This window comes from Crinia signifera, chromosome 1 (genome assembly GCF_055691185.1).
Source record: "Crinia signifera chromosome 1, ASM5569118v1, whole genome shotgun sequence".
Taxonomy (NCBI): Eukaryota; Metazoa; Chordata; class Amphibia; order Anura; family Myobatrachidae; genus Crinia; species Crinia signifera.
Window position 1 is genome coordinate 386,487,667 of NC_139217.1, and position 20,294 is coordinate 386,507,960.

Below are 20,294 nucleotides of genomic sequence, written 5' to 3' on the forward strand. Positions count from 1 at the left end.
GAGGCTTTGCTGCTTCTTCTCCGGGAGGCGCAGCGGGCGGGAGAGACAGGTGTTGGCTGCTCTCTGTTTGTGAGCGGAGAGAGCGACAAGCGTTCCCATCTGGGGCACGCTGCTGCGGACCGCGCAGGGACAGTTGGCGCCATCTTGCCCGCGTGCCTCTTAGGCTGTGGCTGCAGCACTCGGCTGCTGTAAATTTCCCTGGATCCGGATGGGGCTGCTGACATATACCTGGTATCGGCTTTTAAGATCCCCTACGAATATTGACAGTGCGTGCTGCGGCGGTCTGGAGACTCCTGGATACATATATATAGCTGAAAGCAGTTCTGGGCACGGACTCCATATCTTTCAACTACAATATCGGGCAAGTACACTGGACTTTATTTCTGTAATATTATACTACTTGGAATATCCTGACTGGGAGGGATGGAGGTGTAGGACGACCTACAGTTACCTTCCTATCTACACTATTGGGGCGTGCTAGCCATCCCTGTCCTTCCATGAAGATATACTGAGGCTGTGGGACTGGTATTGCACTTCTGCCTCCTCCGTATACTCAGTTCAAGGTGAAAATGGCACTGAGCCAGATCCTGCAGGCTATCGCCTCTGCTACAGACAGACTCATCAACAAACTTGATACTCTGCAGCAGGTTATGGTTCATATTCCCTACATTGATGCTGCTTCTGCTGTAGTGTCAGAAGTTACTCTACCTACTCGCTCTGCCACTTCAAGCTACATGGCTTACACTTCTCTAGACACCTATGAAAAACACCCACGAGATCCTGCTTCATTTATCGAAAACAAGCCTGAAATCCTGGTTCTGGGTTGGTTACTGCGCTCTGGTCGTTTTTGTTGCGGGAGCTGCCTAACCGAGTTGGTCAGACTCAAGGGTTAACTGGTTAAGGGTAAAGGTTGAGCGCTAACCTGTTACCTAGGGTGTGTGTGGTGTGTGGGTGCAGTAATTAACACACTGCTGGTATCTGTATCAAGGTGTTTATTAGTTCGTAAACATAATACAATGATTGGGTACAAATACAAATAATGGAGGTGGTAAAGGGTAAGTGGGTGGTATGATGTTTGTGCTGAGCCCCGTGGGGGATCAGGGTGCCAGCAGGCCCCTTTCTACCATAAACCTGCGCGGGCTTATGTCTCATGCAGATTCCGTGGGTTGGGGTGCAGCGTGCCTCAGATAAGCCCTAAAGGGTATCAGGGTGTCAGCAGAACCCTTTCTACCATAAACCCGTGGGCTTATGTCTTAAAGAGGTAGCTGTGAGTGTGGGGTGGGAGTGCTGGTACCCCTTGAGGGTGAGGGGTATGTCCGGTGCAGCTTTGCAGCTGGAAAGTCAATGTTATTGGTGAAGGTTGGTAAGGAGTGGCATCCCGCTACCTTACCTCTTGTTCTCTGTGGTGTATTGCAAAGTTGCGCAGCGGTGTTAAAGTGCCGGCAGAGTCCGATCCTCCTGTTGGGATGAAGGTGGTCTGTACGCCCGGAAGGCTGCAAAGGAGACGCCGCTCTGAGTTGTTGAAGACGCGGCTCCCGCAGTCCCCTGAACCCGGACCCCGCTTCCGGGTGGGCGGGGTGACGTCACCGGGGGAACTGCGCGCTCGACTCTTAGAAGAGGAGACTTGTCAGCTGGCGTATGTGTAGATTGTGGATCTTTGTGCTGGTTGCTGGGTGTTCCAACGTGTTTCAGCCCTTTAGGGCCTTGATAAAGGCCCTTCATTAGCTGTATTATTTTCATGAACTGAGTTGGCCAAGTTTGGGGAGGGGACAAGGGGGACGGGGGGGGGATTGGCGGGGTGGGGGGAGGGGTGTTTTTCACCTTTATCCTTAGGTAGTCTTTAGTTTCCCCTTTTAGATACCTTGTCTTAGTTACCTAGAGCCCATATTCCTTCTTCAGAGTCCCTTTTCTTTGCTTTCCCCCCCTTTTTTTTTTTCAATCAATAGGAAGGTTATGGTATCTTAACCATGGGGACCAGGTTTCTTTAAAAGTTTCCATTTTTTTTCCACCATACTAGAGAGATGTTCCATATGGTACAAATGCCAAATCATTTCCTTTATAGCTATTTTGGCTGGTGCCTTTTCTGTCTTCCAGTTTACCGCTATTTTTATTTTTACCGCACTCAACACATGCCAAATTAACTTTTGTGTCGGGTATCTCACTCCTGGTGTATTCATGGGGAACAACATATACTCGGCTGCCTTTGGGAGTCTAACACCCACAACTTGGTAAATCAAATCTGAGATAAATCTCCAGGTTTCCCTGATTCGAGGGCATTCCCAAAAAATGTGTATTAAATTGCCACTATGCCCTCAATTCCGCCAACAGCAGTCTGTTGTCCTTGGGTATATGCGTTTTAGTCTATTTGGAGTTAGATACCCCCCGGGAGTATATTTTAAAAGAATTTTCCCTAAATCTAATAGATTGCGAGGCCGATATCAGGTTTTTTCATTTTGGCCCAGGTCTCTGGTTGAAGTTGTTTCCCTAGTTCCTTCTCCCATGATACTTCATGTGTTTCTCGGCATTGCTTCCCATGATACAGCAAGAGTCGATATGTTATTGAGGTCAGTCCCCGAGATATTGACCTCTTCTGGCATAGGTCCTCAATTTTTGTTCCTGGCTGTGATCTTTGTTTTTGTTGAGTGCGGGAAAAATAACTTTGAATCTGTAGGTACTGATAGAGCCTCAGGCTTGGAACCCCACACTCCTATTCTGGAACTTATCCTACTTTTACTTCTGCTGATGGAGAAGATCCTGATCCTACAACCCTTTTCTCTCCTGGTCTTGAAAAATGGCCAGACTGATGCTGTGTGTCACATTATAATTTCAGATATCTCTTGATGTTTATTATATAATCTACAACTTTTTTCTCTTTCCCAGTAGATACTTTTTTTTCTATTTAGCATTGTAAGCTTATAGCCCTCAGTATATCTCCGCTGAATAATACCCTGCTAAATTTATATTTCTTGGGGGGTGGGGGGATAGCTCTTATAGTTAGTAAGTGTAGACTTGTGGGTTTAGAATGGAAATGTTAGGTTTAGGGCTCCAGGTATTCCCAAGTTGGGGTTGGGACATACAGGGTGGGGGGCTTATTGGGGGGTTGATTTGGGTCCTTCTGGGTATATATATTTCTTTATTTTCCTTAGTTATTCAGGCAGTAATTGGGTCTGGCAGCAATCTCCTTATCTATTCCTGCTGACGTGTATATTTTCTTATCTCAAGTGCCCGTAGGCGCCACACGAGCACGTCATATATTTAGGTTAGAAATACGATTATCCTTGTATTTACCTTGTAATTTATAGTGTCAATATATTTCTGTATACTCTGCCGGATCACTACGAAGACATTGCATTATAAGCTAACTTTGCCTGCCGAATATGTATGTTTTTGGGTGTTATGTTTATGTTCAATCTGCAAAACTCAATAAAAATTATTGAATTTAAAAAAAAAATTACTCTGCACTGTCTAGGAGCAGATGAACCCAATAATAGTGCACAGGGGAACATAGCTCACAGATTGCATATGACTTGGCATTGTGTCATACTGTTGTAATGCACTGAAATGTTTGTCAGTAAGTAAATGGAAGCCGGATATCTGGAGAGGCAGAGGCGGCTTCATGGTCACAACTAAACTACTTTAAATCTACTGTAAGTATATCTGCTTAAGTGTCTGTGGGCTTTGGTTGCATTTATAATCCAAGAACTGATGATCAGAACAGCTGCATGCTATGGACACAGTCCAAATGGGGCTGCTTTGCTTGGACACTACAGAATATGAGCGGGGTATACACTTTATTAATCATTGCATAATTGGCAAGAAGATTGCATTGGTTATTATTACCTATGCTTTCTTGTTAAATCAAAAGTTATTTTATTTTTAGTTTAGCTGGAACTGTTAACTTAGGAGGAATGACCCCTTCCATGTACACATGTCCTTTCACATTTCTTTTACTAGTAAATAATGAAATAATTAGATGGCCGTATCTTAAAATATGACTCAGGGACATATTTAATTAGCCACGTGATTTGTGATGCCTGGGCTCTGCCACAGAGTGAGCCACTGTGCCCTGGTGCCCAGGAAGAACTTGTCTTGCTGGGGAGCCTCTTCCTTCCACCATCTGAACTCCATCTGGATCTAACATTAAAGAAGCTGGTGATCCGGTGGTGGAGCTGGATGTTCCCTAGAGTCTGGAGAAGAGGCAAGGTCTTCCTGACTTTGGCCACTGTTGCTGCTCTGCATACCTGTGGTTTTAGTCATTACATGCTGTATACAATACAGAGCGTCTTCAGCCTCCTTATCCCAGTCACCTGAACCTTCAGATCCCCCCTGTATGAGTGCCTAAGAGCAGCATCTTCTACCCAGGGGCAGGATTATGCTCCTCCCTCCCACAGCCAGGCAGTAGAGGAAGAACCTTTTAGCTGCAAGATTCTCAACATTCTGTCCGCTATTGAATATGCCCTTTGTTTTCTGCTGTTATTGCTTGGGTAACACTGTTATCAAATACTTCATGCTGATACTCGATTCAAATAAATGGAGATTTTGAAATGAATTGAGCTCCGCAGCATTGTTTATCTCCATACACTCCCACTCCCATCTATAGGGTTCAGATTTGTTTGAATCCCTTTGTCGCTGATTCTCTCTAACCTTTTCACTGTGCATATTTTAGCAATTAGTGGCAACAAATTGCTTCTGCAGTAATCAAACAACCTATGGTTTATATTTTTGAGACATTTTTAAAATGAGTGCGTCTCAAGTGTGTAGGTGCTTAGACCACATTTTAGTTCACTCCTCCAACAACATTATTACTTATTTTATTCTGTAAAGCAGGAAATACACAGTGATGTCATCATGTCCAGGCACGTTGATGTCAGTGTTGAGTTTCCCGAATACTCACCCGCGCCCCCCTCCCCCCATTTGCTGAAACTAAGGTTGGCAGTATTGTAAGAATGTTTTTATTATTTGGAACTCCCTGAAGTGATGGGTTCCAACCAATTAAGTTGATTAAAGGTGTATGATAGTAAGGGACTTCTCTTCATCACCTCTAAATAAAAATGGACAATGGGAGAAACTGATTAGACTAGTTTTGATTAGCAGGAAGCAAAGGCAAGTCCAGGACACTCCCTATTCCAGAGGTTCCTAAACTGTTTTGAACCACGGTGCCAAAGAGCATCAGACATTTTTTTCATGGCACCTCTAGACCACTTTAAAAAAACGTGCACCTTATTAAATATACCCCTTGGTATCTTTCATGAAATTGTATGTATGTTTTGTGAACATGAATGATATTTTTTTCATGTTAAATACATTTTAATATAATATTTAGCAGACCTACGGACCCATTTATCAATGAGTTTTAGCTATTTAAACATGTTGCATATGATAAACACTGCTGCCCGCTCCTGTGTTTCAAAAATAACAGGAAATGATTGCATGGAGCACCATTTACATTTGTAATAGGCAACGAGTTTTAAATCGCTAATACTCATTGATAAATGGGTCTCTTATTTTTTTTAACAAACACGTGCATAAAAAATGCGCTGTGACACCTGAATTTATGTTGGCTACAAATCATTTTATGGTCATTTGTCCTAACTAAGTCTTTGTGGTGAATAAAAAGCAAGATCATTAATTGTGGTTTTCTTTTCATTCCAAACATTCTTTGTGGTAATGTAAACAAACATAAGCTTTCCAGCTATTGCTGTTTGAATTTTGTAGATTATATTTGTATAAGACTTTGCATAGGCCATATTCTTTTTTGCTCAAAACAAGTACACGTTTATCTTACTAACACATGATTAATAAACTTGTGTAACCGCTAGTTAATTTAAATCACAAAATACATGAAGTGCTGACTGAATGTGTTGTTATGAAATAGTGTATGGATAAGTGCGTCGGTTTCCAGGGGCCCATTTATCAAACTAATTTTTCATAACATTATGCAGAAACAGCAGTTTATGCACAATTGTATATATCCCCACTATTTACTCATAACCTAATGCAGGAGATGTCAAAGAAAAACTACAACTAAAGGCTCTTTAGCAATCCATAATCCCCATTATTATCACTGGAGACTACAGTTTGATCCATTTGTACCAGCTTTTTTGCCAACCACAGATGGTCTAAACAGCCTTATGCTTATGGAGGTACTTCACAACCTACATTCAGCTCTGGAAACTGACATAGTGCACAAACGCATATCAGATTTTGAGGGAGAGTCTTTCATAAATCTGAATCACATGGAGCACATGTGGCCAGTGTCTCTGCAATCTGGTCATTGGCATAGAGTTACCACCCCTCAGATGAGACTGGTATGAAGGATGCTAGAACTAGAGCATCATTCACAACTGCCTCGTCTGAGGTGGCAGCCATTTTGGGAGGGATGTGAAATCGAGGCTCTAGTAACAGGGGGCATATGTGAACAATGGGATCCAGTAGTGCTGGGAAAACTGACTTGCGATAAATATCAAGATGCTCCAGTTACATAAAAGTGACCATGGACAACAAATGTTGGTTAGCATAAAACCAGAGTAAATCAGAGCCTATACATCTCTAATTAAGGTATGCATAATAAAGAGGAATTGCAATAATGAGGGAAATTTACAAATAATGTAAGGTGGCAGGATTTTTTTTTTCCTGTGGTGGCCAAAATCTGAAGGTGCAGACCATAAACTGGGCTGTGAGGCAGTCTTTTTCCTGTGAGGCCATGCCCCTTGCAGTGAGGTAACACCAACAATGTTTCTGTTTATGCTACTTTTTTTTTTAAATAGGAGGAGGGGCATTTCTACCGTTCTCAATGGAAGCTATATTGTCTAGAAACAGCCCTGCCGGGGTTTTACCTTGCAGGCAGAGGTTATCGCTACTGCTTACCCAGCGAGTTATGGTTTGTACATAGCTGGGATCATGGCCGACCATGATTTATAATAAATAGGCTCCACCAGTGAGAATAATATGTCAAACACAATTATTATAACATAGCCAATCATAGCACTAATCATACACAAGAGACATTTTGCAGAATGATTCTAGATTTATGTAAAATTTAGATTATAATTATATCATCAGTCTGACATGAATAGTGACATTAGACATTTCTCTTCAAATTTCCTCATTAGTGCAAGCGTCAACTGAGATACTGAATTATATAGTAATTACATCTGATCATCATTAATTCATAACTGCTAACAAATCAACTCAATTTGTTGCCAGTTATCTTCTTGTTTCATGCTGCTCTGCAGCTGCAACCCTGTCTGTCAGCACAACTGGTGGCACTCAGAGTCTTCGTCACAGGTACCATGAGACTGTAGCTCTGCCCCTGCATTGCCCACCTGGGATTTAATGTTGCTACTATTAGCATTTAAATGTGGGAGGCGAATTGATGACATTATGATGTGGTGTGCTTGCCCAGACCTCAAAACCTCTTAACCTCGGCTAGATTGTTGACCATTTGCTGCTTCATTGTCTGGTTTCCTCCTCTCCTCTGTCCTGTTTGGTTGTACTTTCCCCTTATTCCTTTGACAGTACCTAAAGAAGTGTAGATGAATCCCTCGGCGCTAATACTAAGGTCGCCTGCTAGGAGCAAAAGGGATAATTCCTTTATAGCCCCAGTATTGAATGCAGAAAAAAAATTGGTTATTACTCCCAGCTTGGCGCCCTGTTTGAAGATATATAAAAAAAGGGTGAATGTGAATACTCTCCTTTTCTTTTTCTTTCTCTTTTCACGTTGGTTCTTCCTGTTTCTTTCTTCTTAATCAACTCACTATTGGTAAGCTGAGACACACATATCTGGGTTTCTTTAACAACGGGATACTTTAACAACGGGATATCGTACCCCTACTCACGATGAAACGTAGATTTCCAAGCACATAAAGGTATCTTTCTGATATTTTTCTCATAAAAAATCGATTTATTAAATTACAAACTTCAAGATGAATACATAAAAGATACACTATTAGTCAGACTCAAACTGGATGGCAGTGGTGCAGTGCAGTCTACACACGAAATTTTCAGAATTCCGGACCTGAAAAACGTATGGACAAGCAGGCACCCACTTACCTTCCTGTCTTGAATTCTGATGTGTAAGTGTCCAATATAAAAGCAAATGAAAAAGCACTAATCCAGGCACAACATGTTTCGAGACTAAAGTCTCTTCTTCAGGTCCCTGGATAGTGCTGTAGATGACATCCGTTTAAGTACCTTCAGATAGTCCAACTTCCGGTCCGCTACTTCCGGTTTCGGAAGCACCTCAATCTTCCATATACTTTAGTAAAACGCTGTTGTCAAAAATAAATATATTGCACATCTATCCCCGCTCCTTGGTGGCTCAACGTTCCTGTATCCCAGGACAGTTTGACAAGCCTTTACAATGGTATGCCGCACGAGCGGTAACGGGACTTCCGCCCGCTGGACGTCACTTCCGCCGGGTTAAGCCGCGTGTATCTGGCGTCCCTCTGACTCCCGCGATTTTCTTTGCGTGCGCTCCGTGACTGTCAACCAATGTGGGCTGTCCTAACACCTCCGTTTGTGCTAACACTTCAAACCAATGTTCCGGGGTTTCTTCTTAGTATTGTGCATTGAGCTTCCCATTTTTTTTTTTTTTCCTTTCCACCTCCTCCACCTTTCGTATATATGGGTTTAGAGTTCTTTGATGGTATTTAGAAAACTTCCCACATAAGTCCCCTTACAGTATTCAGTCTATATCTAAAATAAACAGATAAAAGGAGGTTAGGATCCGTGCAAACGTGGGCATAAAGTCAAACATAAAACATTTACATAAAATGACATATGAATGTTATAAAAATTCAATAATGGTTTCAAAAAATTTCTAAAACATCCAGCCATCGACATTTCATCTTGAAATATAACATAAGCTCCGTAAAAAGTGGGTAAAAACATTTATGTGACTGGATTGAGAAAATATTTTGGATAATATCTCCCTGCAAGGAATGATTTTATGCTCAAAGAAACCATTTTAATTCAAAGTCCTGGTTCAGACCTAAAGGAGTAAGAGTTTTAAACTTAAAGATCAGCTTCATTTCTGTCCTTGCCAATGTCTGCTCGACATTTCTATTTCTCCAGTTTTCTATAATCTTTTGTATCCCTAGGATTCCTAGGGATACAAAAGATTATAGGAAACTGGAGAAATAGAAATGTCGAGCAGACATTGGCCAGGACAGAAATGAAGCTGATCTTTAAGTTTAAAACTCTTACTCCTTTAGGTCTGAACCAGGACTTTGAATTAAAATGGTTTCTTTGAGCATAAAATCATTCCTTGCAGGGAGATATTATCCAAAATATTTTCTCAATCCAGTCACATAAATGTTTTTACCCACTTTTTACGGAGCTTATGTTATCTATTTCAAGATGAAATGTCGATGGCTGGATGTTTTAGAAATTTTTTGAAACCATTATTGAATTTTTATAACATTCATATGTCATTTTATGTAAATGTTTTATGTTTGACTTTATGCCCACGTTTGCACGGATCCTAACCTCCTTTTATCTGTTTATTTTAGATATAGACTGAATACTGTAAGGGGACTTATGTGGGAAGTTTTCTAAATACCATCAAAGAACTCTAAACCCATATATACGAAAGGTGGAGGAGGTGGAAAGGGAAAAAAAAAAAAAAAATGGGAAGCTCAATGCACAATACTAAGAAGAAACCCCGGAACATTGGTTTGAAGTGTTAGCTCAAACGGAGGTGTTAGGACAGCCCACATTGGTTGACAGTCACGGAGCGCACGCAAAGAAAATCGCGGGAGTCAGAGGGACGCCAGATACACGCGGCTTAACCCGGCGGAAGTGACGTCCAGCGGGCGGAAGTCCCGTTACCGCTCGTGCGGCATACCATTGTAAAGGCTTGTCAAACTGTCCTGGGATACAGGAACGTTGAGCCACCAAGGAGCGGGGATAGATGTGCAATATATTTATTTTTGACAACAGCGTTTTACTAGAGTATATGGAAGATTGAGGTGCTTCCGAAACCGGAAGTAGCGGACCGGAAGTTGGACTATCTGAAGGTACTTAAACGGATATCATCTACAGCACTATCCAGGGACCTGAAGAAGAGACTTTAGTCTCGAAACATGTTGTGCCTGGATTAGTGCTTTTTCATTTGCTTTTATATTGGACACTTACACATCAGAATTCAAGACAGGAAGGTAAGTGGGTGCCTGCTTATCCATACGTTTTTCAGGTCCGGAATTCTGAAAATTTCGTGTGTAGACTGCACTGCACCACTGCCATCCAGTTTGAGTCTGACTAATAGTGTATCTTTTATGTATTCATCTTGGAGTTTGTAATTTAATAAATCGATTTTTTATGAGAAAAATATCAGAAAGATACCTTTATGTGCTTGGAAATCTACGTTTCATCGTGAGTAGGGGTACGATATCCCGTTGTTACTTGGAAATCTACGTTTCATCGTGAGTAGGGGTACGATATCCCGTTGTTAAAGTATCCCGTTGTTAAAGAAACCCAGATATGTGTGTCTCAGCTTACCAATAGTGAGTTGATTAAGAAGAAAGAAACAGGAAGAACCAACGTGAAAAGAGAAAGAAAAAGAAAAGGAGAGTATTCACATTCACCCTTTTTTTATATGTCTGTAAACAGGGCGCCAAGCTGGGAGTAATAACCAATTTTTTTTCTTTGACAGTACCTGCCTGGTAAACCACATTGTCTACTGCTGATTATTTGCCTTGGACCTTCCCTTGGTTTTATTCCTTGTGCCCATGATTAACATGGGCAAACTGGGCTTTGCTTTCATCTGCCATATTTCTAAGATGAGCCATGTTTCTTAACTGTGTTTGCTGGCATTTCCACTGCAGCTCCCCTGCTTGATTCTTTTGTGAGTCACCTTCTACACTAAGGTGTAGAAGGTGACCGGCATTTGCTGCTTCAGAAAATATCTAAAAAAATATTATGAAGCTACAGTACACGTTGAAATATCTTTAATCCATCACAATCTTTTGAAGATGAGTGAGATAGTTGGGACAACTGAGCTGAGCAGTCCTTGAGCAGCTAAGGGAAAAGAACCCTAACATTTTCTTGAGGACTAACTGATGCATAAATATGGTAACCCCCCCACACACACACACACACACACACACACATTTTTCTTTGGAGCATAACCACCACCTATCTTTCCAGCCACCTCTACATGGAGCTCACTGTATATGCCACATGTGTGCATAAGAACTGTTCTCAATTTGTTAAGGTTATATTTCTTAAATTTAATTAAATTCAATGTATGGTTTACTTTCTTCAGGCTTTACAATATGCAGTTTGTCTACTCCATGCTCTCCCCTGCTCATCTGGGGAGTGGTGCTGCAAGAATATATGTGTGTGTGTGTGTGTGTGTGTGTGTGTGTGTGTGTGTGTGTGTGTGTGTGTGTGTGTGTGTGTGTCATATGTATAGGGAGATATTGACCATGTTTTTTCCATAGCAATAAGATAAACTCCCCTGGCAGATGTTGTATTGTACATAAGACCTGTCTACTGTTCTGAAAACCTTTTCCTGACTGTCCTTCCTTGCCAGAAAGCTCCTTTATGTTTCTAAGCATCTTCAGAACCATCTGGATTGCTGTAAGGATACAGTACTGTACATTCCACCAATTATACCACTTCACTCCTTTGTGAGCATGATGGATTATTTCACGATTTTTTTCTATGGCTGTAGTTGTACTAAGCAATACTAATACAGTGGGGGAAATTTACTAAGGTACCGGTCCCACCCGGCATCGGTCGTATTTTAGATTCTTAGTAAATTTCCCCCAGTATATAGTCTGGAAATCAAGCAATCTTATAGAAAGGTTTTCCTTCCTGATTAGTAACGATTTGTTTACTTGGGATAATAGATCTACTTGTGTATGAGTTTGGGAAATAAAAATGGAGGAATGAAGGAGAACTCTAATGGTGATTTCTTTTGCAGACATTGATGAATGCTTACTGAATAGATTGCTGTGTGACAATGGTCTCTGCAGAAACACTCCTGGCAGTTACAGTTGCACATGCCCTAAAGGATACGTATTCAAGACCATCACTGAGACCTGTGAAGGTAATTGTTTGATTCATGTTTGTGAATGTAAATGTAACTTGTTGTTATTATTGAAATTATATTTTCAACTTCAAAGTAAATGTTACAAAATCCCCTAACCCAATTAGATGAACTGTGTAGATCCCATGACATGGGTGCCCGGATCAGGAGAACTCAGTCCTGTCAGTGCTGCGTCAGGTCTTTGCTACATTTAGATGGGTATGGATGGTTAGGTGAACAAGGTCAACAAAAGGTTAAGGTCATGAAAAAAGTTGACACAAGCAATGGTCGATATGAACATGTCAACATGAGGGTTTTTTTAAACGTTTTTGGGGTGTCTATGTTCACATGGACACTGTATAAGTGTACCCTGTCCCATCATTTGACTCGCGGCTTCAGGCCCGGTGCATTCACTACAACTGCAACAGCTACAATTGCTAAGGATTGAAGACAATGAGTTAGTGGTTACTATCCCCCTTATATTCAAACAGCCTATCTGAGTTGCGGAAGGTCATTGTTACGCATACTTGCACAGGCTGTAGAAATCATTAGATGGTGAGTGAGGTAAGTATGGAATTGAGTGGCCGGCGATTGTTCATACTTTTACAAGTCATTCACAGACTTGCACGGGGCGAGCTTTCACTCTGTCCGGGCAGCGGCTATCTGTTCACAGGCCTCTGGAAATTCACACAGCAGCAGAAAGGCCCCCGTCTACTACCTCATTTATGACACTCAGTTAATGGCTAGGAAGGGGTGTGAGCAATTGTGAGACATATGGTGGATGGAAAATGGGAGGACGTCATCATGTCCCACCACAGCGAGGGGGACAACTAGATCTGCTGAGTAGCTCCTGTCCCATCTCTTTGCTTATGGTGGATTATGTGAACTGGTGGTGGCAACTGTTCAAGTTCATCTTTGAGGTTTACTGCTACAGTGAGCTCTATGAGAGTTTTGGTGATAAATGTGTTTCCTGGTGAGGAGGCTTCACTTTACACAGGTCCTCTCTATGAGAGATGGGTGATGTTCTGTTCTACAAATGTAAAAACAACACTTAGGGGTAAATTTACTAAGATCAGCCATAAATGACCAATACCTGTACGAACGGGTACGAACGGGATTGGCCATGAACAGCCCTAAAATACAACCCAAGAATACAGATAATTTACTAAGCATCTGTGTTCTCAGGATTCATATTTTCCTATGGTGAAGTTTTGTATTTGGCAGCCAAATTACCAGAAGCCAAAAACGTACAACCCGGCAGCATCACATGGATCAGTCATTTAAGTGCGATGCTGCCCTGTATAAAGGATATGAAAAAGAAATAATTCATCCAATAAAGGGGTCCCGGGTCTCCCCTCCTGGGGAACCCTGGCTCGGCTGAAGCCCGGGGCTGTTCTTTAACAAAATGGTTTATGGTGAGAACTGCCCATAGACGCCCAGGTTAAACTCATAACATGGGCGTCTATGAAACCGCACACAGCCAATCAGCCATGACATCCCCCGGAGCCCGTTCCTGATTGGCTGAGGGAGGACCTGGTAAATGACATCAATGGAGAATCCCTCAGTCTCGGGATGGAGCTGCAAGTGTAAACACACTTGCAGCTCCTCAGGTTCGTTTGGATTCAAGATAGTGAGTATAATTTATTTTCACAGGTACCCCTATGGATTTTTACTGGAGAAGAGGACAGGCCTACAGTGGACCCTTTATTGGGGGGGACCCCCAGGATCCCATTCCGGGCTGACCAGCCAGGGTGATCATGTTTTGGCCAGGGTACCTTTTGTTGAAAATGTCCATCCGGCTGTGGTATGACACTGCTGGCTGTATGAGCTTGGTGCTGGTTGCCGAAATATGGGAGACCGCATGCCGTTTTTTGTTTTTTTATTTATTTATTTTCCTATTTTTTACACAGAGAAGCCTGCACGGATCTGACTGATCCATTCAGGTTTCAGCCAAACACCCCGCAAAAACGTGGTCTACTTTTTATTCATATTTACTGCTGAATTCCTATCCGAATTCAGCAGTACAATATTTACAGCTGAATTCGGCTGACCTTGCCGTATATAAGTACAGCAAATCAGCCAAATTCGGCTAATTGTAAATTTTCTGGGCACCGGGTCCGGTCCGTATTTCACATGAAATGGGTGCATTCTTACCCATTCGATCTTAGTAAATTTACCCCGTATAGTGTAAAACAATACCTGAGTGTCTGCATTACTGGCCACAGGTTACCGTAGCTGATTTTAAGACTCCACTTTGATATATGAACTAGTTACATCAAAGTTGCATGGACTTAAAGATCTCCAACGGCTAGAGAAATAGATTACCTCAGATCTACAGTACATAATAATATATGATATATTAATAACAGTGATCTGACTACAATAGATTTGTATACCAACTGTTTATAGCTCTGTACCTAAAGACAAGTGCAGTCATGCAAGCAATGGCACAACTAATATGGTTGTCTGTGTTTTTTGGAATGTTATTGCTGGATAGGAAAACACATGTTTTATTTCTCTTCAGGCTTCAGATGATGGAAAAATATATACAGTACTGTATATCTGCCAATAAGTTTTATTATATGTCATAAGTCATGCCATGTTAGTATCATAGAACCCAGCTCAAAACACAGTTGTATGCTTAAATACTGAACAGACATGTCTGCATATTTCCATTTATCCATTTCAGGATTCTCATTGCTGCAAAATCCAAGTCTAACCAGAAATTTTTTGTTTGTATTCCAGACATAAATGAATGTGAAAGTAACCCATGTGTTAATGGAGTGTGTAGAAATATTGTTGGTTCCTTTCACTGTGAGTGTTCACCTGGAAGTAAGCTGGATTCCACCTCTCGCATTTGCATAGGTTGGTACAGTATATCCATATTTACTGGGAAGCTTGTAAATATCAGCAATGAACAGACACTATAGGTAAAGCTAACACAACCAGACCATAGAGGCTGCATCACTTGTATACCTAAATCTGGGGTAATGAGATTGAGGATTTGGATGTACTGTAAGTATAGCAAAATTAGATATGTTTCTTATAACAGCTACAGTACTGTACAATGTTTCTTATAACAGCTACAGTACTGTACACTAGAACAAAGGCACCTGCCATATCCAAATCAGTGTGTTCTATTATTATTACTACCATGTGTATGTATACTTCTGATATCTACAGCTATACATATAGGTTCATGATATATGATTTGGCTAGAAGACTTCATTCTACATCATACCCCTTTCACATCGCACCTAATTTGCGGGTACAAGCCGGTTTCTTGCCTGTTCGACCCGGTAATTAGTGCGATGTGAAAGGGCATACTGGTTACAGCTAATCAGTAGCAACACGGCAATCCGAACTGGGTAAAAAGCAGTGTTCTTACCGGTTCGTTGCCGTGTTGCTGTGCAGTGCGAACTGGTTAAACGTGTCGAGCAACCCGTTTACCGTTCACACTATGGAGGAGGTAGCGCTTGGAGCAGTGCCAGCTCTAAGCGCTGCCTCCTCCCCCGCCCCAAATTACGTGCCACCGGTTTGCTGATGCAGTGTGAACGGACCACAAATGCAGGGTCGCACTGGGTCTGAAATGTTTCAAAGTCCCGGTGCGACCCTGCATTTGTGGTCTGAAAGCAGTAGTTATTGAAGATCTTCCCTTCATTATGTAGAAACCCAATAAAGCAGGTCATTGAAATGTATTTTTCATATCACATTAGACATTGCTTAAACTGGTGATTTTATCTGTATGCTTGTTTTTTTTAAGATGCCTTACACGTCAATATGAAACCTATTGTGACATCTGTTGCATGATTCATGTAACAATATAAATGGATGCACAAATGGATACAATATTAACATAATTATGGTGCTCAGGGTACATGATTGGATTAAGAATACATTGGGGGGGGGGCCCCGCCCATAAGAACAATCATTGTAAACAACATATCTGAAAATGACATGCAGCATGTTGGGTATTGTGCTTTTTGCTGATGTACTGTATCATGTTTTTACTTAAAGAACCATTATTTCGTGTACTGCAGATAGCCTCAAGGGAACATGCTGGTTGAATATTCAGGATGATCGCTGCGAGGTCAATATTAATGGAGCAACTCTAAAGTCAGAATGCTGCGATAGTCTGGGCGCTGCGTGGGGAAGTCCTTGTGAAAGATGCGAAATAGGTAACACAGTTCTTTATATGTCTAGTTTTTTTTTTTAATTTACCTTATTAAAACAAATAAATTGTTACATGTGAAACACTGTACCAATAAATCTAGGACTGAAAGCAGAAGCTCTATTTCTTCAAGGTGACAGTAAAGTCACAATATATACCTCTCAGAGCAGTGTTTTATCACAACAGTTCTAAAGGATTATTAATGCAAATACCAATGTGCTCGTTAATGACCATCATTGGATACAGGGCTCTTATTTATCAGGTAACTCAATAATAAGATGTAAACATGATGTTAATCACTAACTGTCATAAACAATTGGGAATAATGGATTTGGAGGAAAAATTTAACATTTAAGTATTTATAGAAATGAAGTAAAATAAATACATGTAATTTCTTATATTACAGATACAGCCTGCCCTCGTGGATTTGCAAGAGTCAAAGGAGTCTCATGTGAAGGTGATAGCAATTATCCTGGTTTTTAAATGAATATCAATGTGATTGTTGTTGTTATAAACATGGCAATACAGTATGTGCATTCTGCCTTAGACTGATTAGATTTGAAGTGCTGAAAAGATAAGAAACCATGTTTAAGCTACAGTACTTACCGAGCTGAATACAATGAACAGTTATTGCATGCCTAAGTAGTACTTAAATGCACTTTCATACTGCCAAAATAACCAGAGTCGGATCTGGGTTGCTGACATAGCGACCCAGGTAGAGGTGCGGTGTAAAAGCACCAAACCTTATAACCCTGGTCAAGCAACCCGGCAATTCGACCCAGGTTATAAGCAGGGTTAAGTCTCCCTCTGTATAATGAGCAACCTTGGTTTAGTGTGAAAGCACCGAACCCGGATCGGAGCTGGATGGGACCCGAGATTACGATCCCAGGTCCGACACGGATTTTGTAATCTGAAAGGGGGATTAATAGTTCTTTTTTTGTAGTGCCCTGAAAATAAATTCTTATTGTTTAAGCTAATTAAGGCATCTTTAGATTGTATTTGTTTTTGCAGGTGTAATTTCAGGAGAATGGCCTGTATTTTACAGGTTGCTCTGCAGCAAGCCTCATCCAAAAGGCTTCACCGATTGGATGCAGTTTCTCATGGCCTAGTTATTATGGCCTGTATTTTACAGGTTGCTCTGCAGCAAGCCTCATCCAAAAGGCTTCACCGATTGGATGCAGTTTCTCATGGCCTAGTTATTAAAGCAATCAGGCTGGCCTAAAGGAATGGCATGTGCCGGATGACTCATAGTCGAGATCCCGGCGGTCGTTTCTCCAACATCGGAATCCCAACTGTCAGGACCCGACAGTCAGAATCCTGTCTTACACAGGCTATTTTCCCTCTTGGGGTCCATGACCCCCATAGAGGGAGAATAGAATACAGAGCCCACAGCGTGGTGAGTGCAGTGAGCATGCCAGGGGCTTGAATGTGCTCACCCCCCTGTCGGGCTCCTGACAGTCAGGATTCCATTGTCGGAGAAACGACCGTCGGAATCAAGATTGTACATACAGTAGCACATTCCTATTTGCTGATTTTCTTGTCATATTAGTATACATTTGTTGATGATTTTCTTGTGATATTACTAGACATGACACTTCCTATTTCTTATTTGTTTGACATAATATTACACAGGGCAGGTTTCTTTGCTTATATTTTTGCGCTATTGTAACACAGTAGTTCCATATTTCCTTGTGGTATTAGTACACAGTAGTGTCTTATTTGCTTGTGATATTAGTAAATAACATGTTATTATTAGTTGCTAATTGTCTTGTGGTTTAGTACTACAGGTTGAGTATCCCTTATCCAAATATCCAATATCCAAATTATTTCGAAAACCATACATTCCAGAAAGTGATTTTTTTTTTTTTTTTTGCTAAAAGCACTACTGGGGACATCTGTAACAGCACTACTGAGGACATAATATGTAACTGGCACTACTGGGGACATCTGTAACAGCACTACTGAGGACATAATATGTAACTGGCACTACTGAGGACATCTGTAACAACACTACTGAGGACATGATATGTAACTGGCACTAAATATGTGCAAGACAATGATTCATTTAAATTCAGTGTGTGAGATAGTACGCAAACTTTGATTCATGTTTTGAAACATAGTTTTATGCACAAATAAAATATATTTGTGTGTATTTCATGTGTTTGATGTGTTTGTACAACATAAATGCAAGATACCTCAAGATACATCATTGAAATATAAAAATATTCTGAAATACGGAATAATCCATTATCCAAAATTCTTCTGGTCCCGAGCATTTGGATAAGGGAAACTCAACCTGTATATAGTTTATGATTTCCTTGTTCTATAAGTAACAAACCCTGCTTGTTGTTGGTTTCTTGTCATAATATTACTCCGGTCATTTTACAGTATGTGTTGAGTTTCTTGTGCTATTAGAAAACTGTGGTACAATATATTCTATTAGTACACAGTGGCATTTTATTTCCTTGTTCTATTAGTAAAAATTATGCTTCTAGTTTCTGATGTCTTTGTGTTCCACTGGAAATACAACTAAAAGTATAGATAATATTTTACTGATTTTAATTCCATACATTTTTTGGTACTCTTTACTTAGTGCGGCGCCCGTCGCGGGCATCGCGAGTACATTAATGTATGGCCGCGACGCGACCGACGCGATGCCCGCGATTTGCCATTGAAATCAATGTAAAACTTAAAAATCGTGTCGGTCGCGTCGCGGGCGGCCATAAACGTACCCGCGATGCCCGCGACGCGATGCTCACGATTTCCCATAGGGAACAATGTTAAAAGTCGCGATGGACCCGATTTTAGTGTTAAATGGCTCAATCAACCCGATTTGGCCATAGGAATCAATGTTAAATGGGCCACAGAGCCCATTAACCCTTAAATGTCCCCCAAAATTTTTAACGCCACCCCACGATCCACGCCAACCCGAAGCGTGGCGAGCGCAGCGAGCCCGCGAGGGGCGGCGGTACGCGTCCTCCGACCTTTTCATGCCCTACTATCCACGTCGGCGTGGTGTGAGAATATAATAGTGTGGCGAGCGCAGCGAGCCACCGAGCCCGAAGCGTGGCGAGCGCAGCGAGCCCCGCGAGGGGACGCGGATACCTTCACAGGTAGACGCGTCCCCTCGCGGGCTTCACAGGTGTCCGTGGCGACCCGGACACCTGTGAAGCCCGCGAGGGGACGCGTCTACCTGTGAAGGTATCCGCGTCCCCTCGCGGGGCTCGCTGCGCTCGCCACGCTTCGGGCTCGGTGGCTCGCTGCGCTCGCCACACTATTATATTCTCACACCACGCCGACGTGGATAGTAGGGCATGAAAAGGTCGGAGGACGCGTACCGCCGCCCCTCGCGGGCTCGCTGCGCTCGCCACGCTTCGGGTTGGCGTGGATCGTGGGGTGGCGTTAAAAATTTTTGGGGACATTTAAGGGTTAATTGGGCCTAATTCAGGGTTAATATGGCCAAATTGGGTCAATTGAGCCATTTAACAGTGAAATCGCGGTCAATCAGCCTTTTTTAACATTGTTCCCTATGGGAAAATCGCGGTGATCGCGGTAATCGCGGGCATCGCGACCATCCAATTTTACCCGCGATGCCCGCGATTACCGCGATCACCGCGATTTTTACCCGCGATGACCACGATTTTGATCGGTGGCGCCGTGCTAGGTAAAGAGTACCCATTTTTTTATATGAAGGCTAAGATTTAGATTTTGTTTTCTAGTTAACAGAAATTTTTGTACAAATGTTTTGTGAATTGTTTCCAATACCTCTCTTAAGTCACTCATAATTTCTAGTAGCCAAATACTATCAAACTCAAAAAATCTTGATGGCCCTTGATGTAAGTCTTCCCCTGTAACCATTTTTTTCATCTGCATATTGTGACATGCTAACATCATAATTTAGATTTTCAGTAACTTGTGATAAATAATTTGATTAACAAAACAGGATCAATAAAACAAAGGTAAATCTTTCATCTTTAATTAAAATATACATCTGACATGCTCTGTCTTCCGATACTTTACTTTTGCATTCAGCCTGCTTGTGTGTTAATAGGACACATTCTGAAGTACTGCTTAGGGATCAATGCTTCA

General features: G+C 41.7%; 1 protein-coding gene across 1 annotated transcript in view; it reads left to right on the forward strand.

The window, feature by feature from the left end:
• FBN2 (fibrillin 2) overlaps positions 1-20,294 on the forward strand; it is a 224,848-nt gene that overhangs the window by 103,780 nt on the left and 100,774 nt on the right. Inside the window, exons 19-22 of the mRNA XM_083151552.1 lie at positions 11,930-12,055; positions 14,780-14,899; positions 16,075-16,212; positions 16,612-16,662. Of these exons, the coding sequence (XP_083007678.1) occupies positions 11,930-12,055; positions 14,780-14,899; positions 16,075-16,212; positions 16,612-16,662 (435 nt within the window). The remainder of the gene's footprint in view (positions 1-11,929; positions 12,056-14,779; positions 14,900-16,074; positions 16,213-16,611; positions 16,663-20,294) is intronic.